The sequence below is a fragment of the Leptonychotes weddellii genome, chromosome 8, assembly GCF_054177405.1.
Source record: "Leptonychotes weddellii isolate Sample4059 chromosome 8, ASM5417740v2, whole genome shotgun sequence".
NCBI lineage: Eukaryota > Metazoa > Chordata > Mammalia > Carnivora > Phocidae > Leptonychotes > Leptonychotes weddellii.
In genome coordinates, this window is record NC_138376.1 from 34924684 (window position 1) to 34951196 (window position 26513).

General features: G+C 41.3%; 1 protein-coding gene across 6 annotated transcripts in view; it reads right to left on the reverse strand.

The window, feature by feature from the left end:
- Positions 1 to 26513, reverse strand: part of RCAN2 (regulator of calcineurin 2) — a 266173-nt gene that overhangs the window by 23539 nt on the left and 216121 nt on the right. For all 6 annotated transcript variants that reach the window (XM_081828377.1, XM_081828373.1, XM_081828374.1 and 3 more), the window contains one exon: positions 1819 to 1992. In XM_081828377.1, coding sequence (XP_081684503.1) covers positions 1819 to 1992 — 174 coding nt within the window. The remainder of the gene's footprint in view (positions 1 to 1818; positions 1993 to 26513) is intronic.

A 26513-nucleotide genomic window follows, 5' to 3' on the forward strand; every position in this document is an offset into this window, starting at 1 on the left:
CACAGCAAAAGAAATATCAACAAAGTGAAAAGGCAATCTGCGAATGGGAGAAAATATTTACAAATCATATAGAGGATAGGTTAATCTCCTTATCCATATATAGGATAAAGAGTTAAGGAACTCCTTAACTCCAAGAAAAAAAATTCCCCAAACAACAAAAAACCCCCCCAAATTAAGCTTAATAACTCAGTTAAAAAATGATCTAAAGACTCAAATAGACATTTCTCCAAAGAAGATACATAAATGGCCAACAGGTATATGAAAAAATATTTAGGCCACTAAGCACCAGGGAAATGCAAATCAAAACCACAGTGAGATATAACCTCACACCTGTCAGGATGGGTATTATCAAAATCCAATAAATAAATAAAAGACAACAAGCATTGGCAAGGATATGGAAAAATTGGAACGCTTGTATAACTGTTGGTGGGAATGCATAATGATGCAGCCACTATAGAAAACAAAAGGGAGGTTCCTCCAAAAAATAAAAGATAGAACCACCATCTGAGCAATTCCACTTCTGGGTATTTATCTAAAATAATTGAAATCAGGCTTCTGAAGAAATATTAACACGCTTGTGTTCACTGCAGCACTATTCATAATAACGTGGGAATGACATAAATGTCCATCGACAGATGAATGGGTAAAGAGAATGTGGCATTTACATACAATGGAATACTATTCAGCCTTAAAAAGAAGCAAAGTCTATGTTTTTTCATTGTGCCATCTTTGCAGAGTTCAAAGATGGGAACAATGCTTATTGACACATAAGAAATGGATCAAGATATCTGATGATGAAGGGAAGACACTGATGGAACTAATATTAAGACACTGATTTTCTTTTTCTTTTTCTTTTTTTTTAAGATTTTATTTATTTATTTGTCAGAGAGAGAGAGAGAGCAAGCACAAGCAGGGAGCCTGATGCCGGACTCAATCCTAGGACCCTGGGCTCATGATCTGAGCCAAAGGCAGAGGCTTAACTGACTGAGCCCCTAGGCGCCCCTAGGACATTGACTTTCTATTGCTGTGGACTTATGAGTGTTGCCAAGAATTGCCCATCCCCTTTTGGAAAGCTAGTATTTATTTCTGGATGAAATAAAACACAAAATTGATTTCCATATGTTTGTCATGCTTTCTCATGAATAGGAGTCATTGGAAAGGTATACAGTCCACTAAAACTAGGATATAACTGAAATTTTATCATAACCCTGTTAGGAAGTTTAGGAGTAGTTGTGAATAGACCATTCTTACTACAACCACCAGCTGGTGTTTACTGTGCATTTACCAAATGCCAGGCACTTGAACACACAATAGTTCATCTAATCCTCCCAGCAACAGTCTGGGGTTTGTATCATCCTCCTACTTTTACAGGTGAGGAAACTGAGGCCCACTGAGAGTATGCAACTTGCCCAGGTGAGAGCCCAGGCTGTCAGCCCTCAGAGTCTGCTTTCTAAGCCTCTGTGATGTCCCTGCCTGGGAATCCATGGTGTAGGTTTATTTCTCCGTGAACTAATTATAGACTACAAACCAGCCTGAAAGTAGAAAGGGCTCCATTTACATTTTTTAAAAAGCAAAAGATAATTGGGGTGCCTGGGTGGCTCCGTCGTTAGGTGTCTGCCTTCGGCTCAGGTCATGATCCCAGGGTCCTGGGATCGAGCCCCGCATCGGGCTCCCTGCTCTGTGGGAAGCCTGCTTCTCCCTCTCCCACTCCCCCTCCTGTGTTCCCTCTCTCACTGTGTCTCTCTCTGTCAAATAAATAAATAAAATCTTAAAAAAAAAAAAAAAGCAAAAGTTAGTGGAGAGCAAGAATTACCTTACCTGTGCAAAGTAGAGTTTTAATTTTTTCCCTCTGAACTGGGTTTCATGAAGCTCTATCCTGGCTCGGGCTGCAGATTTGGGATTGCTGAAGTTTATTCGGACACGTCTGAAACTCTTAAACAGCTGGAACGTCACGCAGTCATCGTAAGTCCGAAACAGACCCTCAAATTTTTCCTGATGAAGAAAAAAAAAAAAGAGAGAGGAAAATCCATTGGTCATGTATCTTGCACGATGCCTGATCTGACACAAATTAACTAAGTAAATAACTAAGTAAATGAATAGGCTGTTCTCAACATAAAACAGAACACTAGTAATGTATTTTTTTAATTTAAAATCAATTAATTAACATATAGTGTATTATTAGTTTCAGATGTAGAGGTCAGCGATTCACCAGTTGCATACACACCCAGTGCTCATTCCATCCCGTGCCCTCCTTATTGCCCACTTACCCCACCCACCCCAGCCACCTCCCCTCCAGCAACCCTCAGTTTGTTTCCTATAGTTAAGAGTCTCTTATGGTTTGTCTCCCTCTCTGATTTCGTCTTAGTTATGTCTTTTTTTTTCATCTGTTGGTCTGTTACCAGGTGTTAAACATGCTTGTGGATTCAGTGGAAGGATTCATAACCTGCGTCCTGAGATCTGTAGAGGAACAGTCAACGAGGTTTGAAATGCATAAAAAAACCTGAAAATTATGCAAAAGTGTTGAATAAGTTTCTGTGTGTATGTATTTTTTTTTCTGGGGAGAGGGATCATAGTTGTCAGAAGATTCTCAGAGAAGTCCGTTATTGCTGAAATATTAGAGCTATCGAGTACAGTATGTGATAGATATTATTAGCGATTATCAGTCTTGGTGGCGCTCGTTCGATGGTGCCATGTGATTAGTCCTGGTTCATGAAATGTGTGCAGAAGGCAAGAAAAAGCACTTAAGAATTTTTTTATCTCTTTCTCTGAAGATGCCATGTATTCCAGATGGTATACCATTTGGAAGCAGGATTCTCCTCAGCCTGGGTCCCTGAGTGGCCTCTGTGGGGCAGAAATATCTTTCACCCATCCTATAGTTGACTTTGTCTTGGCAAAAAAAAAAAAAAAAAACCAACAAAAAAAAACCCCAAACCAAAAAACAACAAACAAATCTCTATTGCATTAAACCACTGAGATCTGGAGATCACGTTATTCCAACAGCATAACCAAACCTATTACAGTACAAAGCAATCATTTAAAAATTTTGATTTGGTACAATTTCAATTCAACCAAACAAATCTCTATTAAATGCTCACTTTACATAAGGCATGGTCTCTAGGCTTTAGGAGGATACAGAGATGAGTATCATTATATTCTGACTCTCAATGGTCTAACAATCTATTGGGAGAGGCAGACACGGACACAAATAAGAGAATGCCCAAAAGGCTGGGGAAAGGCATAAAAGGAGAATCAGAGAATTATATATATATATATATAAACACATACACACACACATATATACACACACATATACATAAAACATACAAATATATATTCATTTTTTTAAAAAAGTATGAATTTATATGTAAATATAAAATTAAAAATATGTATCTATATACATATAAACACCATCTGTCTGGTTCCTTTTAGCTTTAAAAAAGTTCTCGTTCTAAGTAGCAAAACCAGTGCATGTTAAACTAAATTACTCTATGTTCTCAGTGGAGAAAATTGCTACCAAGTAAATAACTTCTATTTAAACAAACAAACCAACAAACCCCCATTCTTTTATTTCTACAATGAAAGGTGTATCACAAGTGTGAGTATAAGTAGGAACGAAGATGCACCAAGGAGCGGCAAGATTCACTGAATTTTGATTTGTAAAGGACCTAAGCGATATTAACCTTTTCCTTCCTCACCTCTGTCATTTTACGGATCAGGATCCTGAAGTCTGAAGAGACAAGGACCCACCATGGTCACATGGGCAGTTAGTGGCAGAGCTTCCACGAGGCCAAAGTCCTTGTGACCCTGAATATGGAGATGCTTTCCACTCTATAAAGAATTAACACTGCTGGACTGAGACAAAGAGAGAAGTGCTGTAGCAGGAGTCAGAGATGGGGAGCAATAAACTGACCCAAGGCTCGTATGTGACCACATCTAGCAGAATCAGCAACATGATGGGGGGCTGGAACATCACTGACCTCTGGAATTGCAGAGGAAGAACCACCCAGATGTTAGAGAAGGCCTCCTTGTCTGTTGGGCACCCAGATGAACATGTCTTAGACCCTAAAGACCACGGCCTGTGACCCTTCCAAATGCTTGGCCCATTTTTGAGATTCCCCAGGGCATGCCTTTTGTTCTTCCCGTTTTTAACTCCTGTTTCTTTCTCTTTATATCCTATCTATCCAGTCCAGAACCACAAATGATACATTCAGAGCAAGATTTTTTCTTTTTTTAAGTTTCATGACATTCCTGGAGATTTGAGGGGTTCTTTCTCCCCTTTTCTTATTCTTACTCCCCTTTCCCTCTCAAGAACAAAACAAGAATCTTTTCTTTTCTACTCCTTAGGCAGTTTTTCCCTCATTTCTCAAGCCTTCGGATCAGCCAACCCCTGGGGCTGAGGCCTCCACCACCACTCCAAGAGGGCTCATTAAGGAATTATTTCCCAACAGTGTTGTGTTTTCCTGAATAGGAGTCCTGGTATATACAATGCTTTCTGGTTCCTCACAATGACAGTACTCTCAGCTGGTCATATCACGGTTGATGATTTCATTAATTTGGGGAATTTTCAGGAATGAAGGGAATGAAGGGATTAAAAGCTCTTATTTCTATAGAGAAATATTCCTATTTCTTAGGACAATATTCTTGGGTCTTTGTAGCTCTATATTTTCCCACTGCCAGTTTCACTTCCCTACCCTCTCCCCAGGGCCTGAGTGTGGGCCTGGAGACCAGCCTTGGAGGGGAGGTGTTCTTTTCCTTTGACTCTAATCCCTTGTTTGCATTTTATATTTCTTCTTTATGCCTCACATCTCAGTCGTTCAGAGCTCTTTGGCCTCAAGAGCTTGGATAAGGGAAAAAAAATTCAGAGTCCTGGCTTTGGGCTTAGGGGAGGGCTGACACTGAATGGCCTATGTGCCCACTCCTTGGGAGGCTTTGGCAGATGTCAATAACTGAATGCAATTGTTTTCTCCACTGATCCTCAAAAGAGGGCCCCAGGCAGCTACTGCATCAAGCTAGAGTTGGCAAGTGACAAGAACCTCTTTATATCCCTTGTTTGGGGCTTAGGCTGATAATCAAAAGAGGTCTTTCACCAAACCTGGGATGCAGCCCAGAGCTCAGGGGCCAGGGTTTTCACAAACTCTACAGTGATCATCATCATCGCCATCGACTAACATTTTCTTGGTTTGTCCTCTCTGCACAAGTCTTTGGGAATTTGCAGTGGCAGGGGGTGACAGCTGGCCAAGAATTGGGGATTCATCAGCCAACTCTATTTTCTTCCATTAGTGACATGATAAACATTTCATTGGCAGAGGCAACAGAACACGAGACAAAATTGGTTAGAGGCAGGTGCAGCACAGCGACCTACCCTTAGGCAACACAGCGTCCTGAACAGAGCCAGCCACAGGGGTCTCTCAGCTGCCTGTACAGCAAATCTATGCTTCCGATGTTCAGGTTTCCCCCAGACACACAGTGATACTTCGTTGTCTTCTGGCTGCCTGTTTCCTCTAGTCTGGTACCCACAAACCCAATAAATTCATCGTTTCCTCAACAGTAAGTTCTCTTTGTAACCGTTGGTCTGAATAAAGTTCCATAGCAGTTATCTCAAATTCTGGTCTCCAGACCTCGCTACACACTTAAAAATTATGAAGAATCCTAAAGAACTTTTGTTTATGTGGGTTTCATCTACCAGTGTTTACTGTACTAGAAGCTTTTAAAAATATACATTTATAAATATATATAAAGTAACAATAATAAGCCCATTCTATGTTAAAATAATATTTTTATGAAAAATAACTGTTTTCCAAAACAAGAGAGAATTTAGTGAGATCGGCATCTTGAGTGAGATCAGCAAATCTCTTTAATTTCTGATTTAATAGAAGAGACCTGAAATCTCCCATTTGTTCCTATGTTCAATCTGTTACACTATGCTGTTTTGTCTGAAGGGTGTGACCCAAAGCTGGCCTCACCCAAATATAGGGTTGGAAAAGGGAGGAGTAACTTAATAGCCTTTCAAATATTTCTTTGAAATTCCTTGTGAATAGCCTTTCTTGATACTTCATCAAAACTCAACAAGTGGCAGTTTCTTAAAGTATATTACAATGTTACATCTGAAGCTATACTCAAGTAACATTTTTATTGGATTATATGAAGATCTATTTATCTATTTTGCACCTTTAATGGTTTTTTTCACCCATGCACAATTCTGAAATGGCGTACGTTGGTCACTTGAAAAATTGTGGTTCCTTGAGTTATGCAGCTTTTCCAAATGTTGACATGTTTCATTACACAGTATAAAAAAATCACATTCATTAATATTATCACCTATATTATTAAAAAGTCCTTAGAAATTGGAAAGCTGTCAGATTCATGTTGTTAATATAGGTTTTCCAAAATTCTACTTTTAGCTTGAAAGTTCTTTCCTTTTTTTTTTTTTTTAAAGATTTTATTTATTTGTCAGAGAGAGAGAGAGCAAAAGCAGGGGGAGTGGCAGGCAGAGGGAGAAGCAGGCTCCCCAATGAGCAAGGAGCCTGATGCGGGACTTGATCCCAGGACTCTGGGATCATGACCTGAGCTGAAGGCAGACACTTAACCAACTGAGCCACCCAGGCATCCCTCTTTCCTAATCATTGGCGACAAACACTGCCAGTTACTTTCCTTGGAGTGACACGCCCATTCATTCATTTTTGGGACAATGTCTGCCAAATACCTAAGTCTGCATAACTACAGTTTGTTTGTTAGTTGTTCTTCCAAGTAAAAATGGTGTTCCGTGAGAAAACTAAATGTCTAGTTCAGCTTAGAACAGCCTCCAATGTTTCCTCAAGTGAAATGTTGTATTTTGGGATGCTGCAGAAGTATACTTTATGTGTTCTTCCCATTTTGTTATTCGGATTATTAAAAAGGTATATGCTCAAGGATACAGAGTTAATACAATTAATAAACTCTATGGCTTCCTCAGGGCCATTAAGGAAAATTGGTATTTTTCTTTCTTACTTTCTTTTCCCTTTTTTTTTTTTAATTGTGAGTGTGTGGCTGTGAGGAATACAAGTAATACTGGTACAGTTTGCTGCGCCTGCATTGACTTGTACCAAAGTACCAGCAGTTTTAACCATCAGTGCTTTTGCACCATGGATGGAAATGTCAACACAGCTGAAGAGGAAAAGAGTGTCTTAGTCTTATTATGGAAATGGTTTTGACCTCATGGAGAATGATCTTGGGAACTTGTAGGAGTCTGTAGACCATCCTTGGAGAACTGTGGTACCATAACATCTCCGAGAAAGTAAGGATTTAGTTGGCTTGGGTTGAAGACAAAAGGTCTAGTGAGAATCTTAAGAATACAACATAATGGAAATCAAAGAAGAGCTATCACTTGAGAAAGAGTGGTGATCATCACTGAATGCTGCAGGGATGATGAAGAGGATGAAGATGGTCTTGGCCAGTGGGAGACCACTGGCGATCCTCCTGAGAGCTATTTGAACAGATGTGGAGGTGAAATATGGATTATTATGGATTGAGGGGTGAATGGAGGGGGAAAGGTGGAGAAAGATAGCTTGGCAACAAGAAAGAGGGAGCTGGGGTGATAAATACACGGGAAGTCAGATCCCAAGATTTTTAGTAGTGTGGAGAGACATGGTTGACGAAATGAAACTATGATGAAGGAAAGAGAGGAGACAGGAGAGAGAGGGAGTAGTGGATGGTGGGGACAAGAAGAGGAGGCTCTAGGAAGACTTGTAGGCATTTCTTCCTGTGAGAGAGGAGCTGATAGGTCAGGATGGAGGAGTTTGGAAATGGAACAAGTAAAACTGAATGGCTTTCTCATCGCAGGGAAGTGGAAGGTAAAGGGAGACTGAGGGCTTGAGGAGCTAGAGGTAAGGAGAGTAAATGTGGATGAGTCAAAGAACAGTGTAATGGGTTGAATTATGCCCCCCCACCCAAGGCTAAGCTGAAGTCCCCAGTACCTCAGAATATGACCTCATCAGGAAACAGGGTCACTAAAGATGTAGCTTGTTAAGAGGGGGTCATACTGGAGTGGAGCCCCTAATCCAAGATGCCTGTTGTCCTCATAAGAAGACAGCCACGGGAAGACAGAGAGACATAAGGAAAGTGTCATGTGAAGACAGAGGATTGAAGGGATGCTTCTATAAGTCAAGGAAGGCCAAAGATTGCCGGCAGATTGCAACTACCACTAGCTAAGAAGAGATGAGGAAAGAGTCCTCTCCTGGTTTCAGAGGGAGCACAGCCCGCTGACACCTTGATCTTGGTGTTCTAGCCTCCAGAACTGTGAGGTAATAAACTGCTGTGACTTTAGGCTCTCAGTTTGTGGTAGTTTGTGAGAGCAGCCCTAGGACACTAATGCAGGCAGTTACGCAGCACTAAGGGACCAAATCAAACTCGGAATCAGATGGTTTTAATAGAGCCAGCCGATGCAGTTCTACCATTTTTTCCAGGTGAGTGGTAAGTGGATATCGGCTCATTCCCGAGTGGCTTGTGCAAGACAGGTGTGTATATACAACATATATGTGGGGGGGGGAGTGGAACAAGAAAGAGGGGTAACTCATTCTCAGACATGAACACTTTGGGATTTTAAATTCCCTCACTTTGAATGTATTTGCTTTTCTTGAGCAGTCTGGAAATTGTGGAGACCCAAATGGATGGTCTGCTACAAATGAAAGTGTGCATTGCTTTACTTGGAGAAGCTCCCTGCAGTTTTCCTTTAATCTTCTTAACTTCATCTCTGTTATTATTATTCGTTTATTTGTGTATTATTATTATTATTTTGACAGAGAGATAGAGCATGAGCACAAGCAGGGCAAGCGGAAGGCAGAGAGAGAAGCCGACTCCTCGCTGAGCAGGGAGCCAGACTTGGGACTCGATCCAGGACCCTGGGATCGTGACCTGAGCTGAAGGCAGATGCTTAACTGGCTGAGCCACCCAGGCACCCCGTGCCCCACGTTTTTAAAAAGATTCAAACATGGCTTATGAAGACATATAAGAACAAAATAAAATAGAAACTGAGTATAGAAATAAAAGAGGAAGACAAGGGTAGAAACATAAATTGGAGCCAAGAAGGTCTAGTTACTCTTTTCACATGAGGAGTCTACATTATGAAAGATTTACAATAACAGCCCTTCTGACAGGATGCCTTCCTGAAAATCGGAAAAGCTTCTCATGGGGTCTTCAACATGGGCCATGGGTGGGCCAACATTTTGCTTCTAATCTCTCTCAAAGCTAACACAATACGGCATTCCTCACCAGAGATACAATCCTCTCAGCGTCCTGAGGGTAAACATGAGCCTGGCCTTAAAACCAGGCAGGTGGATCTGTCCTGAGTCCTCACCAAGAAGCTCCAGTGATGTGAAGAACACTGTCCTCAGAAATTACGCAGGTGAACCATTATAGTTTCCTAACAAAATGGAAGTGACTGGGATGCCTGGGTGGCTCAGTTGGTTAAGCGTCTGCCTTCGGCTCAGGTCATGATCCCAGGGTCCTGGGATCGAGTCCTGCATCGGGATCCTTGCTCAGCTGGGAGACTGCTTCTCCCTCTGCCTCTCCCCCTGCTTGTGCTCTCTCTCTCTCTCTCTCTCCTTCTCTGACAAGTGAATAAATAAAATCTTTTTAAAAAATGGAAGCGACCGTTGCTTTGTAAACTTAGGAAGACTTAGGAAGTGCTCAATGTATTCTACTCGATTGGCTGATACAAAACCCCAGGGTATTTTGTAGAAAGAATATTAGAATACTAAAATATTGCCTTCCATTTAACTCCAAACCAGACTGGCTGCACATAAACAATTTTGTTATGTCACTGAATGCTCACTTTTCTGGACAGACCGTCTGAGGGAGAGTTGAGATTGTTATTGTCTTTGAATAACACATGAATCATCTGGAAGTTAATGACCTCCACAAAGTCACTCGACTACCAGGTTAGCAAAACCAGAACCAGTAAGCTCAAGTCGTTTAGATGATGTGTCACTGAGAACATGCAGACAAGTGAGCAGTCTGAAAAATGAGAGTAAGAAAGCCAGCTTTGTCAATCTGAAGGAAGAATGCTATCCTTGAAGATCCCACTGCTAGGGAAGCCCGATGCTGCCTTCATCCGCATTCCAAATGGTGCTGTATGCCTTTATGTATGCTTCAATTTTCTCACTTACTATCCCTTTGGGTATAAATTATCTTAATAAGAAATTCAGCTTCTCTCAAAATCACAGGGCTCTCATCGGGCAGATAATACCTCCCAGAACTTGCTGAGGAATGAGACAATTCATTTCAGTTTACCACCTCTCAATGGGTTCCACTGACAAGTCCTGGGCAAATCTCATGTTTAGGGATCATACTGGATTTTGCAGGCCACTCGGGAGGGCCTCCTGTCAGAAGGACTGCTGTTGTTAATCTGCCATAATGCAGACTGCTTCAGTGAAAGGGATAGTAGGAGTGCAGAGGGGGATTTGTACATCTGGATTTTTAACCTGTCAGGATTTCTCAGGCCAGGCAGATTGGTATGAAATCATGCTTTGTTTCTTTTGTGGTCCTGATGTTACCTAAATAGAAAATCACGATGAAAAGGAGGCTCTCACCCCTTCTTCACTGATAAAAGAAGTGGACAGACCTTGTGTCATGTGACTGCTTTGGGAGAAGAGAATTAGCTGGTAAAGGCACAAAAGCCTTTCTCCTTTCTCAGTGGAGTCTTTGTGAGAGACAAAGATCTAAAACTCAGCTCCAAACTCTAAAAGGACCCACTTTGCCCTAAAACCTCATCACCTGCTTCTCTCAGCAGAACGCTTTTCATGGTCTGTGTCCCAGTCTGTCCTTTCGTTCCCACCCTTAAAGCCCACGGTGGCTGGGTAACATTTCCATGCAAGAGCTCACATTCACTCCATTCTAGTGAAGGAAGTCTCCATTTCCCTGATTTCACTGTGCTGCCATCCACACATTTAGAACTGGAAAGACAAATGCCCCAAAACTCCTCTAAGCCAAGAAAATGCACAGGGGTTACAAACTGGAATGATCCTTGAATGGGGGTCAACTTCAGCTCTGTGGAGCTTAAAGCTTTGATAATGTGGGACACCCTCTTTGGGCAAAATAATACAAAGGAGGTACCAAAATGGAATATTTTTTAATGAGGACAAAAACTTCATAAGAGATAGGTTTTATAAATTTTACAAAAAAATATATGACCCTGTGAAACACATTGTCAGGGCCCTGCTAGGGCCTGGGTATAGGCTCATGCAAAGGGGACCTTAAAGCTGAAACTTCACTCAGTTTCCAGGAAATATGCCTAAGAGAATGATAAGGATACTGTGCCATCAGAAAGGAGTCTGCAGTCCAGGTGTACAAGACGGCTAAAACAACTATGCTGCTGGTATCACTCTCAGCTGATGAGGACCCTTTCCCTCGATGTTTGAATCATCAGAATGAAAGCCAGGAAACTCGAATCTGGAGAGTTTCAGTACGTGGATCATAGACATGGCTGAGGCTGTCCCTGCCACACACACCAGAACCCATTTTGTAAACACCCAAGATGGAGGCCGGAGGAGGAGTCAGTAAGCTGGGTGCTTGGAACCTGTCCCAGCAACTGTTCAATAAAGGATGACGAGTGCTTGATGATGACTCAGAGAGAAACCTCCCAGAGGCACTGTCTGCGTGCCTAGGACCTTGGTTGGGTCTAACTCTGTGCAGCAAATGCCCACCCTTTGGGCGAGTGAGACCCTTGTAGCACCTGAAGCCAGGGCTGGTTCTGGTGGGTCACCCTGCCCCTACCAAGAGTGCCCAGGGGGGTATCGATCCTGTCTGTACCAAGCAAGATACCATCTGTGGATGCCTACGTGCTCCCTGCCTGCCGCAGGATGCTTGTAAGCATCCCAAGGGGTCTCTGAATACCTAGGGAAGAGCAGAAAGGGGCAGCCCCACATGTATTAAGGGTGGGGAGGGGGTAAACTAGGCAAACTCCAGACCTCTGAGAGAGTACTTATGAGCACAGATCTCTGTTACATGCCGCAAATTGGACATATCTGCATGCTTTTAAATACAAAGGAAAGATCTAATGACCTAAGGCTTTTATAGCTGCCCCATTACAATGCACAGTATCAAAAAAAAAAAAAAAAAGAAAGAAAAAAATGGCTGCCTTGGTTCAGGGCATTTCTTGAGGGTGAATGAAAGCTTTATCCTTCTCTGGGCCATCAACTCCTCTTCTTTGATCATTAATCTGCAAGAGTGCCTATGGCTGTCCCCAGCCCTGACTAGATACAAGCTCTAATTGCCCATGTGTAATTGATGAAATGCACAACGTCCTTTAGAGCTTGTAAGACCAGGAATTGCATTTTAAATTCATTTAGATGTTGTTTCATCTATTAGATAAAGCATAAAGACATGTTACTAGCACAGACTCTAGAGCCACACTCCCTGGTTAAAATCCTGAACCCAGGATTTGTGCAACCTTGAGCAATTGACTGATCTATTTGACACCTATGTTTCCATATCTGTAAAATGGGAGTAGAATAATAACAGTCTCTATGTTACAGGGTTTTCCTGAACATCAAATGAATTAGTCTATTTTAATCACTTAGGAAGGTACTACGCACAAGTGTTTGTAAGCTGTTACTGTTACGAATACCAGATTGGAAGAAAAACAATGTTTCATTTACATGTCTATATTTGGCCTGGTAGCCCTAGATGCGCAAATCTCCCTATATCCAGATCAAGATCTATACTTACTACCTGTATCTAATCCTTACAGACTGTAAGGAGCAATTATAGGAATGCTCAGAGTAATAGTTCATATAAAATTAGGACTAATTATACTAGTATGATTTTACTGATGTTATTATCTACTTAAGTCACTGAGTCCAAATTAACCATCACAATTTCTTTCTTGGCTGCTAAGCTTTAAACGTTTTCTCTACAAAAACAGCATGGTAAAGTCAATAATTCTAAGGAGGTATCAAAAGGGTAATTGGTGTCAACTGTTCCCTTTGGAGATCCCATACCATCAGCAGGTGCTGGGCCTCAGAGAGATAGTAAGCCACTACCAGAAGTGTTTGAAGTTCGGATACATAAGAGATTCATTAAGCCCCTCGCACCTGGCTCCTTTTGCCCCTCGAACACACTTCAACTATCATTTAGACAAGCCCATCTCCAGAACTCTATTCCCCATCTTCAACTGTTCCCTGAACATTTCCTTAGAGATATCCAATAGGGGCCGTAAACTTAATAGCTCCAAAGCCGAATTCTCTGCTGGGGCCTCTAAATCTGCTACCCCTTTCTCTCCATGAATGGCCTCCACCTACCCAGTTGCTCAAGCCTGGAAGCTGTGGGTCACCTGGTCTTTTCCCTCTCCCTCCTCCTCACATCCGCCTACACCCCTCCCACATCCTACCACTCAACAAGCCCTGTGTTCTTCCAACCCTTCACCCTTCCACCAATTACGGCACTAGGTCTCTCTAGACTCGGTTCTGGAATCAACTCTGAGAGTGTGCCACAAGAGAGGTCTTTCTAAAAGACAATGTTCTGATTATACAGTTCCTCTATAAAATCCTTCAATCGCTTCACACGGCTTTTAGAATACGGCTTGGCTTAGCACTGAAGGCCCTTTATAAAACGGCCATCACTCATCCCACTAAGCTCATATTCTACCCCTTTCCCCTTTCCTAACCCATCTCCTGTATACCAGCCAAACTTCCACTCACAGCCTCCCAAGGCAGTTGATTCTGTTATCTCCAGGTCTTCTCTCACTTGCTTCTTCTGCCAGTGACACCCTTATTCCTTTGGGGAACTCTTACCCTCATATTCTTTTGTCCAGTTTTATTGAAATATACTTGGCCCATTTAACCTGGCACAACTTGAAGGTGTCCAATATAACGATGTGATATATGTATAGACTGGGAAATGAAAGATCACCACAATACATTTAGTTAAAATAGATCTCCTCAACCAGTTACCAAGTTCTTTTCTTGCGAGGAGAATTTTTAAGATCTACTCCCTTAGCAACTTTCAAATATACAATATACAGCGTTGTTAACTACTGTCATTGTGCTGTACATTACCCCCATCGGGTAACTTCTGATGGTCTCTCGAGCTCTAGCTTAGGTGTCATATCCGAGAAATCCCTCCTGAATCCCGTGGAGGTTAAGACATTCTTCCATTGTGCCCCTAACAACACAGTGATCTAGTTAGTGACAGTAACTGCTTCCTCCCTAACTAGAAACTTCAAGGGCAGAAATGGTGTCATTTTTACCCTTGTGTCCTTTCACATGCATGCATTACTGAGTGCCAACTGTATACCATGCAGGATCCCTGCACAATGGGAAGGACTCCCTTGGTAATGAAATGAACAAGGCAATGTGGAGAGAACAGACCTCCCTCCTCCCCCATGCTTTTTGGTGAATCTTCTCTTTTCTTCAAAGTCACCCTTCAATAAAATCAATATATGTGTACTAAACACATGGATGAAGATCCTCCGTACTATAATAAGGAAGCCAACATCAAATTGTCCACACTTCTTCCCTGAAGTCTTCGTTGACCCCTTCCCTTGACATACCGTCTTTCCCTTTGGGGTTAGCCTCCACTTCCTTTGATTATTTCACACACTCTGAATCTCCTTTCAGAATAATGAGTCATTAAAGTGTGTATGTGTGTGCGCGCATGCGCATGGTCAAGAAAGACTTCAGGGAAGAAATGGTATATGACAGATGGATGGAATACTGATGTGTGGAAATGAGTGGTGGTGGGGGACTTTTGAAGAAGCTTTTTGTTCCAGGCAGGACAGCAGTCATGATCAAAGCATTTATATATTCCTAGGAATCTGATGTCACCTCTAAGGCAAGGCATATCGGGGGACTGAGAAAAAAGAGGACAAAAAGAATAGTTTATCCTAAGCCGTATTTCCTTAGGCCTGGCCTTGTGGCACACTCATAACTGCTATTAAATACTTACAGAATTGCGGAAAATGCGACAAAAAGGAGATTTGAGACTCTATTATTTTAAGAGTCAGCTCTTACATGTTTCTTATGCCATTTATTTTCTTGGCAATATGCTCCACTGACTACATTTTATTTGAATTCTAAACTACGGGTTGTGGGCTGGCTGATGCACATGGGACAAAAGTGCTTACCGGCTCAGAGACCAATTTTGGAAATGACCCCTTTCCTGAATGCCACACTGTGTTGTAATTGAAAGAGGTAGGAAATGTACTTCTAAAAACAAATAGTATTCTGTCTTCCCCAGATTGAAGTGAAGCCTCTGTTTTAATAACAGGCAGTCAATAATTGATGAGGACATTTTTAGTGTGTTTAATGTTAAATTAAAGGGCTAAATCCTAAATATGTTCCATATCGCATCTTTCTGAAGATAGGCAATTTAAAATTTAATCCATTCATTTGACCATTTGGCTTAGGATCAAAGCAAGCTTTTCAAAGGCAGCCTGGTATCCTTAACTTATTTTTCCCATGAAATTGAAGTGGCATTTGCATTCTTTTGAGATGCAGATATGAGCAACTTTTTATGACTCAATCTTTAAATCTAGAAAGAAAATGTAGTTTGCTATGCTCCTAATGGTCCTCTTCACTGTTCTTTTTCCTCCTCTCATTTATGCTTTTTCTTGTTTATTAGCTTCTATTCTCTCTGTTCTTTATGTAATGACATAAAAAGAATACTTGTTAATGACAAAACTTTATATAAAATTAAATCTCTCATGTTCAAATTCCTTGAGATTTGAGACTGAAATGATTGTTTCAATCTGTTACAAATTTGGGAGACAAGCTACCTGAATGAAAGCTTTCCAGATTGAAACATGACAGTCAACATCTGGCTGAAAGGGACCTACTAAAAACAACACCAACCCTGCAGCTGTAGCTCACAATGAGCATGATTTGGGATTGCACTTTTGCACAGTGATTAGATTTTCACCTGGACATTTATGAAACAGCTAACCCCTCTCTAAGCCCCTTACATGTGACAATACATTTCAATCTGACAATAAAGCTCATGAGGCAGAGGAAGAAATGGGTTGAGAGCCTCAACATTTCCCTTATGTGGCCAGCCAGTCAGGGAGAGAATGCACGCTTCATCCCAGGTAGTTCAGTAGCTGGAGTTCTAGTCTTAACCTCTAGGCTATCCCACTGAGGACAGAGAGAAGCTAGGTTGACTTTATCCCTTCTGTTGCATCTCACGCAATGAGATGGATGCATCTTATGTCTTCGGTTAACCTTGCTCATGCACATCTCACGGAGCAGCAGCAGGGTGAAGAATTCTGGTGTCTTCCTAGGAGAAATGGTTGGAGCCTGAAAAGAAGCTTCTCCTGTCGAAAGGATAGGAGCTTCACATCGGCATTTCAGACTAGAAGTAGCTGCAGATAGTATCATAGTAATGAAAGTGTATTTTTTCCCCACAATACCCACATTTGTGTGTGTGCGTGTGTTTACACACGAAGTTCAGGACTGTCGGACATAAGCCTGATTTAGGGCCGAAACCACTGTCAGCCAAGAAGAATGATTTGCCTAAACATTCCCTTCTCTCCCTGTGACAGAAAGTTTGGGGAAAGGCATGCAAACTGGATGAAGCCAGTAATCTGTCGTCAGTGTCCACTAGAATGAGAATCACTATACCATGTCTTGTCGGAGCCAGGACACTTTGAAGGGGGAGTGATTATACTGCAACATCAGGGCTGTTCAGGGCATGCTGGGCATGTGGTCATCAGTTGGCTGAGCCTCTGAACCAGTAATTGCAAAACTGTGGTCCCCAGAGCCCTAGGAAGACATGACAGTTTTGCTGATGGGTGCATCCTGCCTGGACGTGCCAGCCTGCTCTGCTGTTCATAGCAGCAAGGCATGCACATATTAGAGACTTTCCTTCTACTAAGGGCTACTTATTTGTAATCGAATGAGACAGTGACAGAATAGATTTTTAAGGGTTACGGAAATTATCGCCTTCATCACCAACACTTAACAGACCTCGCTAAGTGCAGGCAGGGTTCTAAGTGCTGTATGTCATCCTGTGAGTACAACCTGTAGACCACAGACCAGCAGCAGCAGCCCCAGGGGGCTTGTTAAGTAAGCAATATCTCAGTCCCATAAACCCCCGAGACCCACTGATTCAGAATCTGCATTTCCACAAGATCCCCGGATGATCAGCATCCCATTTACGTTTGAGTAGCATCAGACTGGAAGACATGGGTTGGACAATTTGAGGCATACGAGCTTCCCAACTCAGAGAACACACTGATCTATGGAACTGTGCTGTTGGAAATTATTAGTGCTGTCCTTGGAGATGAGCGGTTTTCAATTTTTTGCATTTATCAATACATTTGTAGAGTTATGGTGAGCGATGACACCCATTGATCGCTTTGCTCGTACCATCACTACACTGTTTTTGCTTTGATTATTATCTTGTTCTTTGCAAGTTCTTTGTTTTCACTGGTGTTTTTCCCACTACAAAGAAGGAGCCCATCGGGTAGGTGGGGCACTGTGTGGGAGGTTCCCATGAACAAGTGAAGAGGAGAACCTGAAAAGATTTCCAAATAGTACAAGCTTTGGCCTCAGCTGATCAATAACATGAACTGCAATCTGCCTTGAAAATCTCCAGAATAATTTATTTCTGTTGCGTGTCACTTAATCAAGGTACATTTGAGACCAAGCAGTATTTACATAAGAACGATACCAACCTTAGCTTTTCAACATGAATGTAAGCATCAGACCTCCTTATCTCACTCAGTTTCTTTTAATTTAAATTCATTTAGCCAACATATAGTGCATCATTCATTTCAGATGTAGTGTTCAATAATTCCATCAGTTGTGTGTAACACCCAATGCTCATCACATCACGTGCCCTCCTTAATGCTCACTCAGGTTTTAATGACTTTTCCCAAAGGTTCCCAGTGATCAAGTTTTCTCTGCAACATCACTTTCATCTCTATTCTTAGAAGGGACAGTAGAGGTGACCTATTCCAACCGCTTTACTTGAAAAGCGAAAGAGCAGGGCAGGAGGTAACACACCCAAGGCCTCATCACTAGTCAGAGGCAAAACTGCACTTGAATTTGGGTCTTGAATGTACAGACACGATTTTTAAAATCAAGAAGACATTATAGCAATTTTAAAAATAAAAAATCTCCTCTGATATGTTTTGACCTTGTGAACGATGCAAGGCTTTGAATAATCCAAAGATATTCAGCAGTGTAGTGCTGGAAATCATATATTCCCTAACAAAAACAGGTCTGTGATAATTTTTTTTCAAGAAAGTCTCAAATACAAATTTCATCCCAATTTTCCCTCTCAAAAAGCCAAGGCCAAAGAGGAGAAGTGATTTGTTAAAGGTTAAAGGCACACGACAATAATATGAGGTCATTGATCAATTTTACTTAAATTTATCAGAAAAAAAGATTTAAAGAAAGATAAGAAATTGCTGGCTTTCAGAAAAAGGTTTCTTCAACCCAAGAATAGCAGCCTCCCAAAGGAGTCTTCTGAACTTTTAAAGAAAAGGTCTTAAGAAAAATGGGTTTGTTCCAGGTATAACACCTAAGTCCCCCATCTCATGAAAATCAGAAGATAATGCTGATGTCTCAGTCAAATTTAAAACCTCTATTTTTGAATTAAAAAAAGAACCTGAGTCTACTTTAAAAAAAAATTACAGCAAAAAGGAAATAGAACCAAAAGCACTGGTAGGAAAGAAATAGCAGCATGGGGAAGTAACCACAAGTGGGACACATAATAGCATTAAGTAAACTGACTGGAACTATTTGTGACACTCCTCATTGTCCTCCCTTTTAAATTTCTTGACGTGTCTGGGTTTGGATTTGTCGTTTCGGAAAACATTATTTGTTTCACTTCATCAAGGGCACGCATTTTCGCTTGTTTCATCACGGAGTCACATCTGTCTCATTTTTCCTTCCTAGAATTTCTAAATGCCTTTCTATTTTTATTTGAGAGAAGAGAGATAAGCTTTTATTCCATTAGTAACACTACGAAATTTTACGTCCAGGGTCCTAATTATGCAGTTTGTTTTATATCAGTGGATTCTTGAAGTGTCTCACCACAGAACCCCAGCAATGCTGAGGCCCGCACCCCACTGGTTCAATTTTAGTCCTGTTGTACATCAGTCATGACAAGATTCCTTTTCATCTCAGTCTTGGGTTATGTCTACCATTTTATGTATCTCCCATCTTTCTCTTTCTTGAATTAATATTTTCTGTTACATGGGAAAACAGCTTTGAGGAGATGGCCTCCCCCACAAAGGTGACAGTGAGTGGACATTCTGAGTCACCGCACTGACATATATGAACCTATTCTGCCATTGCATTAGACTGACGGTCCCCACAAAGACCTTAGCACATCCTGTGCTATATCCCTGAGGCCAGTCACTGGATGAAAACTCTCCCTCCAGATGGCCATGGTGAGGTGCCCCTCCCCCGTCCTGGGCTGAGGGCTGTTCTCTTCAGCTGAGAACCTTCCATTGCCAATGCTTCCGAGACTGGGGCATGCATGCCTCACGCCTCCCTGCGTGCTGGGAGGACCTGGAGGACTCTAAGGGTGCGCAGGGGGGATGTACTGACAGGCTGCCGAATGCAGACATGGGGAGGAGTCCGCTGAGTACAGGAACCCAGGGCTAGCCAACCAGGGTGGCCTGACTCTGGGATGGGGGCCGAGCCCGCAGCTCTGCCTCAGTGTCATTCTGAAAGTGCTTTGACTCAGATTCCCTCAGGCTCTGCTCTTTCTCCTGCATCCCCAACACTCTCCAAGAAACCTCAAAGGCTGACTCCCCACTTTATTTCATGATTGTTTACCCACAGGGTTCAGCCTGGGAGCAAATGCTGAGGCTGCGAGCATGAATGTAGAGAGGCCCCGCGGTGGCTGCCCTGTAGAACCCGGGCCGCTCCGCCTGGTTGGCCAGAGCGATGCTCAGAGAGCTGGGTGCTCCTCTGGGGTCTGAGAGAACAGGGGCCATCGCTGGGGCAGCCTGCTCCTGCCCAGGGACTCCCACCCTGCCTGCTGTCTTCCGAGACTTCTGATGGCACTCGCTCTGATTTCCAATGCCACGGCTTGCTGCTGCTTCTTGTTAAGTTCGTACCTGCCATCTCAGAGACGTTTTAGTAGAGAGAGCAGTTAAACACTTTCTTTTTTTATTATTATTATGTTACATTAATCACCATACATTACATCACTAGTTTTTGATGTAGTGTTCCATGATTCATTGTTTGCGTATAACACCCAGAGCTCCATGCAGAACGTGCCCTCTTTAATACCCATCACCAGGCTAACCCATCCCCCCACCCCTGTCCCCTCTAGAACCCTCAGTTTGTTTCTCAGAGTCCATAGTCTCTCATGGAAGAATGAGGGGGGAGTTAAACACTTTCTAAGCTTGCTATTTTGAGCCCGAAGTGCACTAGGGACTTCTTGCTCAATCACATTAGGTTGAACCACATGGAATTGCATTTTATGGAGTTTAAAAACCATTGAATATTGGCCATTTCACGTGGCTCAATCTAACAAACCCTGAGTCCATGGGGCCTAAAATAAACCAGATAAACCAAGGAATACCTTCAAACTCTCTTTAAGGAAATAACACGAATCATCAACTTTTTAAAAAGGGTATCTTTTTCCTTTTTAAAAAATTCATTTATTCTCCAATTCTAAGGCAGGGAACTTACAGTTCAGCTCTGCTGTGATATCAAACCACTATGCTGGACATTTTCTCCTCTGTTATTTCATTTAATTCTGTAACAACGCTGTCAAGTAGACATTCTAACTGGCTTATGAAAGTATAGTTGACATACAATATTATATTAGTTTTCAGGCATACAAGATAGTGGTTTGACATTTATATACATTATGTGATGCTCATCACGGAAGTGTAGTCACCATCTGTCACCAAAGTTCTTACAATATTATTGACTGTATTCCCGATGCTGTTCTTTTCATCTCCATGACATACTTATTTTATAACTGGCTGCTTGTACCTCTTGATCCCCTTCATCTATTTTGCCCATCCCCCACTCCCTTCCCCTCTGACAAGCACCAGTGTGTTCTTACTAGTGGTTATTTCTACCACTTTTTGTATCTCCTATCTTCTTCTTTCTTAATATTTTCTGTTATGTGGGAAAACATCTTTGAGTAGACGCCCACCTCTCACAAAGGTGACAGGTGGTAAACATTCTGTGTCTCTGAAAAACAGGGTGAGTGGCACACACACTGCCTCAAGGGACAGCAAAACAGGGGACCTGGCTCTACACTATGGTGATTGGGTCATTTAACGCCAACCTTTAACACTCTTTAGGTATAAGCTTCATATCATTAAAACTGTAACAGAGATCATCCCTTTTTACAGAAGAAACTCTTGTAAAGAAGTTCAAGACCTTGCCAGAAGCAGCTGGGGTTTTAACACCAATGTTTTCAATACAGCAGGACTTTTTCAAGTGCTCACAACATGCTGCCCATTGTTATCCAAAATAGCTGGTATTGCTAAAAAGATAGATGTAGCAAAATATTATCCTCCTAACAATCATCTAAACATTCAGAATGAAGTTAAATGCAGAATACCCTTTAGAAGGTCTCTCTCGACTTCCACTTGTCCCCTCACCCACAGCCTGGTAAAACTATCCCGGCCTTTTCTGATTATTTTTTTTTAATGAGGTTCTTTTTTTCCCTAGCTTTATTGAGATACAGTTGACATATGTCATTGTGTGAGTTTAAGATGTCCAACATAATGATTTGATATATGTATAGATTTCAAAGTGATTATCACCTTAGGGTTAGTTAACACATCTATCACCTCACCATTTTTATTTTATAGTTTTTATAGTTACCATTTTTATTTTTGTACTGAGAATCTATTCTTTTGGCAACTTTCAAATATATAATACAGTATCGTTAACTACAGTCACCATGTTGTACATTATATCCCCAGAACTTACTCGTCTTACAACTAGAGGTCTGTACCTGCCTCCCCACTCCACAGCCTGTTCCTGCCCCTGGCTACCACCAACTTGTTCTTTGTTTCTATGAGTTGGTTTTTTGTTTTTTTTTTAGATTCCATACATAAGTGATATCTACGGTATTTTTCTTTCTTTGTCTGAGTTATTTTACTTAGCACAATGCCCTCAAGGTCCATCCATGTTGTCACAAATGGCAGGATTTCCTTCTTTTTTTTTCTTTTTTATGACAGTAATGTTCCGTTGTGTATGAATACCACATTTTCTTTCTCCATTCATCCGTTGATGGACACTTGGGTTGTTTCTTTGTCTTGGCTGTTGTAAATAATGCCGCAGTGAATACGGAGATGCAGATATCTCTTCAAGGGTTATTTCATTTTCTTTGGATACATGCCTAGAAGTGGAACTGGCAGATCATATGGCATTCCTATTTTTAATTTTTTGAGGAGCCTCCATACTGGATTCCACAGTGGCTGCACCAATTTATAGTCTTACCTCTGATGAAACTATAGTATTAGCCTCTTGAGATAAGGAACAATGATTTGTGCCTAAGTTAGCTGGTAGGTTTATAGGGATTTATTTTATTATGCTTCACAACTTACATATACGTTAAGTAAACACTTTTATTTATATTAAATATTACAAAATAAATTATACAAAAAGGAAAATAATTGGAAAATAATTGGAAAAAACATCAAAATGTTTTTCTGTTATGGAACTAAATTAATATTCTTTATCTTTTTTTTTCCATTTTTTATATAGCTATGTCATGTTTCTATAATTAGAAAAAACATAAATGTTATTAAGGGTGAAACAAGACTTTTTGAATTAAAATAATATTTTCAGCCTGCATCACCCCTAAAAGAATTAGTTCCATGTTTGTTCCAGATTTAGTAGGTATTTCTGTAAAAGTATAGATTCTTTTTTTTTTTTCTTTTTTTGTCCTGAGTTTGGCTTTTGTAAGTTTCTAATGGTTTTGCTACACTAACAAGTTATGAGTAAGGGCTGTGTTCACCCCATGTAGGCCCCCTGGGTAAGCATCTTTCACGTTGCATTTTTGTTTGAGTTTAAGGGTACCTAATGTTTTCAAATGTTCTAGAATATTTTACCTGTCCTGCTTTTATGTCCTTGTAGGCCTTGGCTATGTTTATCTCAAGGAATGATAACCAGAGCTGTGCTGTTATTTATTTTAGGAGCTAGTGTTCCAAATATTGGACATCGGTGGTTCATGCTGACACCATTTTTCTTAGTGCCCTTTCTGATGGTATCAACATTATGCTGTCCTTTTGGCCAGTGAAGCATTTGGGCCAATAGACTTTCAAAAATTTGTCTCTCCTTTCATTGAAGATGAAGGCATGAACTTCAGAATTTCTCTTTCTCTGTTGCATCCATGAAAACGTGTTATATCCTACCACTAATGATGATAAAAACATGAACAGCAGGTGTTTTTATTGTACTTTAGGCTTTATATATTGCTTTTACCTATGTAATCTATCTTTGATATAGATTATATCTTAATGTTCACAACTCTCTGAGGTATGTAATGGAAACATTATTTTTTAAAGATTTATTTTTTCATTTTAGAGAGAGAGAGGAGAGAGAGAGAGCAAGCACACATGAGCAGGGGAAGGGGCAGAGGGTGAGGGAGAGAATCTCAAGCAGACTTCACACTGAGCATGGAGCCTGATGGGCTCGATCCCATGACCCTGGACCCTGAGATCACGACCCAAGCTGAAATCAAGAGTTGGACGCTCAACCAACTGAGCCACCCAGGTGCCCCAGGGGAAGCATTATTACTATTACCATTTTTCAGATCAAATAAGACTTAAGGAGCTTGAGTGATTTTCCTCTGCTGAAGTCAATGTCTTCCTTCTAGTTAGAATAACTGAAAATTATTACCATCTTTCTTTGATTGCTTAAAAAAATCTACTTGTGCAGGATTTTAAAAATGCCTGGATGGTATATGTAAACAGATGTAAATGGTACCCTACGTATCTGCAAACATGAATGTATTTCCTTCTTACACAGTGCAGAAAGGATATGGATGTAGACTTAGCTGTGACTGCGTCCCCCATCTATGGCATGGGTGTTTTCTCTAAATGGAATTGTGGCTGTTGCCCAAATCATGATCATCTCCTCTTTAGAAAGCTGAAAGAATGTGGCCAAAGGGGGAAACTCATGATTTGTGGGTTTCTTTTGTGAACAAGCCTAACCACTGTATTTGGGTCTTAGGACAAAGCTGGCCTTTAGTCAGCTCTGTGAAAGGCTGGATGCATAAAATGCTGATAAAGAGGATGACAAGAATTTTGGCTGAATGGGATGCAGGATGGAGGTTTCCTGTGGATCACGCGGCCAGCAAAATGTGGACTGTGATTGTTTTACCATCCACTTCCTAGCAGCAGTTTAACTGCTTTCCTGTTTGTGATCCAGAGATTAACACAGAACTTAGTTCAGACAAGAAGGGGTTCAACCTGCAAACCTTTGATAACACAAGTGAAGTGTTTGCTGGATTTCTGTTTTTGGAAGTTTGGTTGTATTTGTTGAGGGATGTATTAACTCTTCGAATCCCATTACTCTATTCAGGTAGCTAAATGTGGATCATCTACTCCCTCAACTGTGAAAGTAGAAAACAAGGGGGTCAGATTCTTAGCTTTAGAGTTCAAAAGATGTGTTCCAGCTGCCAATATAAAATATTTAGAATATCTGCAGAATCCGATGTTTCCATCAAAGAAGACAAAATTCTCCAGACTAGAGAGAGAGAGCTGGAGGAGAGAGAAATACAGTTATGTGTTGGCATAGGTCTCAGTAGGTGCCCTATATCCTGCCCCAATCTTAGCCAAAACCTCAAAGGGGCAGGTAGAATTCTGCGATCCCCAAATGAGTTTGGAGATCTAAGAACAGAAAGCACTGTGTCTTACTTACTTGGAGGAGAAGGGTGTCCAGGAGAGCAGTAAGGCCCTAGAACAATCCCCAGCACACCCACACACATACAATCTTGTACAGGAACAGAAGAGTGGACATGGTTGTGGGGCATGTCCTGGTGGAGAGCACCCAAGACAGCCCCAGTGGATTTCCCATAGTTCTTGAGTGTCAAAAGTGTTAGAAGAGCTCTAAACACTTTTTGAGTTCTTTCAAGAGGATTGACAATGTAGGCAGGGAGGCCAGGAGACCCAGGAGACACAATCAGAACAAGAATAGAGAGTAACATAAAATAAATGAGTATAGGGAAAAATAAAGGGAGAGAGAGAGAGAGGTAAACCAAGAGACAGACTCTTAACTATGGAGAAGAAACGGATGGTTACCAGAGGGGAGGTGGGTAGGAAGACGGGGGAAATAGGTGATGGGGATTAAGGAGGGCTCTTGTGATGAGCACTGGGTCATGTATGGAAGTGTTGAGTCACCGTAATGTACACCTGCAACTAAAATTACACTGTATGTTAATTAACTGGAATTTAAATAAAAACTTAAAAAAAAAAAAAGAATAGAGAGTAACCTTCCAGTCTTTTAAGAGGGTTGCTGATGGAAACATGGGCACTTCATGCTGGGACAGATGGATGCAGATGACTAGGGAGCAGCAGTCTGAGGTTACGGTAGTGGATTTTGATTGGCTACATTTAAACAAGGCCACCCTCACCCTCAAGAACCATAGCTCAACACTGTGACCATGCATAAGTGTTTTACATTCCACGTTGGTTTGGATGTGGTCTAAAGTGACTGAGAAAACCCTGTAGCAATTATGAGAAAAGCCAGAGTGATTTTTACAATCAGCAGGCTAGAGTTTCACAGCAGATACTATTTATTTTGGCTAACAAAAATAAAGGACCTTATTGCTTTCATATTCCCGAGTCAATGGCCCATAAAGTCTATACTTTCTGTGCCCCTCGAGAGCTCCCTATGAGATCGCAGTCACAATGAAATACAGTCAGCCATTTTGCCAAGACTGGACTTGGCCCCCATCTTCTCCCAAACACAGACCTCATCTAAGCCATCAGATGGCGCACATAATCACTCTTATAAGCCACTAAAAGTAATGAGGGCTTTTTTGTTAGGTTGGTATAAACATCATTTATTTTGTAATTCTTGAAAGAGAAAAGCTATTTGGATGTCAAGGCCAGTGACGACAAAGCGCTATGGAACGACCACAGAACTAAGACCCCATTTTGCTACATGGCTCCTGAAACACAGGCTCTTCCCCACCCTTTACTCTTAGAAGCTGGTTAGCTTCTCATGTGCAATCCATACAAATGGCACATAAAAATGGTAAAATCAGATTAGAAAGTTTCCTAAAACATGGGATACGACCTACAACTGGAACAAAAATGGAGGAATAATAAAAAAAAAATTAAAAAAAAAAAAAAATGGAGGAATAGCCACTATGAGTTCATCAGCATTTCAGTGAACTGGTTTCTTTTTCCGAAAGAAAAGTGTTCCAGAGGAAGAAATATGGGGTCAAGGTTTGATGTGGAGAATTCTATTGGATGTCTTAATATACCATTAAAAGATTTCCTAAAGGGTTAGGACAGAGCTTATAAGGTTTGCCTTCAGCTATGGAAGTCAGCAGTGCCCATCATAGGGCATATTTTGCCACAACACAATATTTGAGGAGAG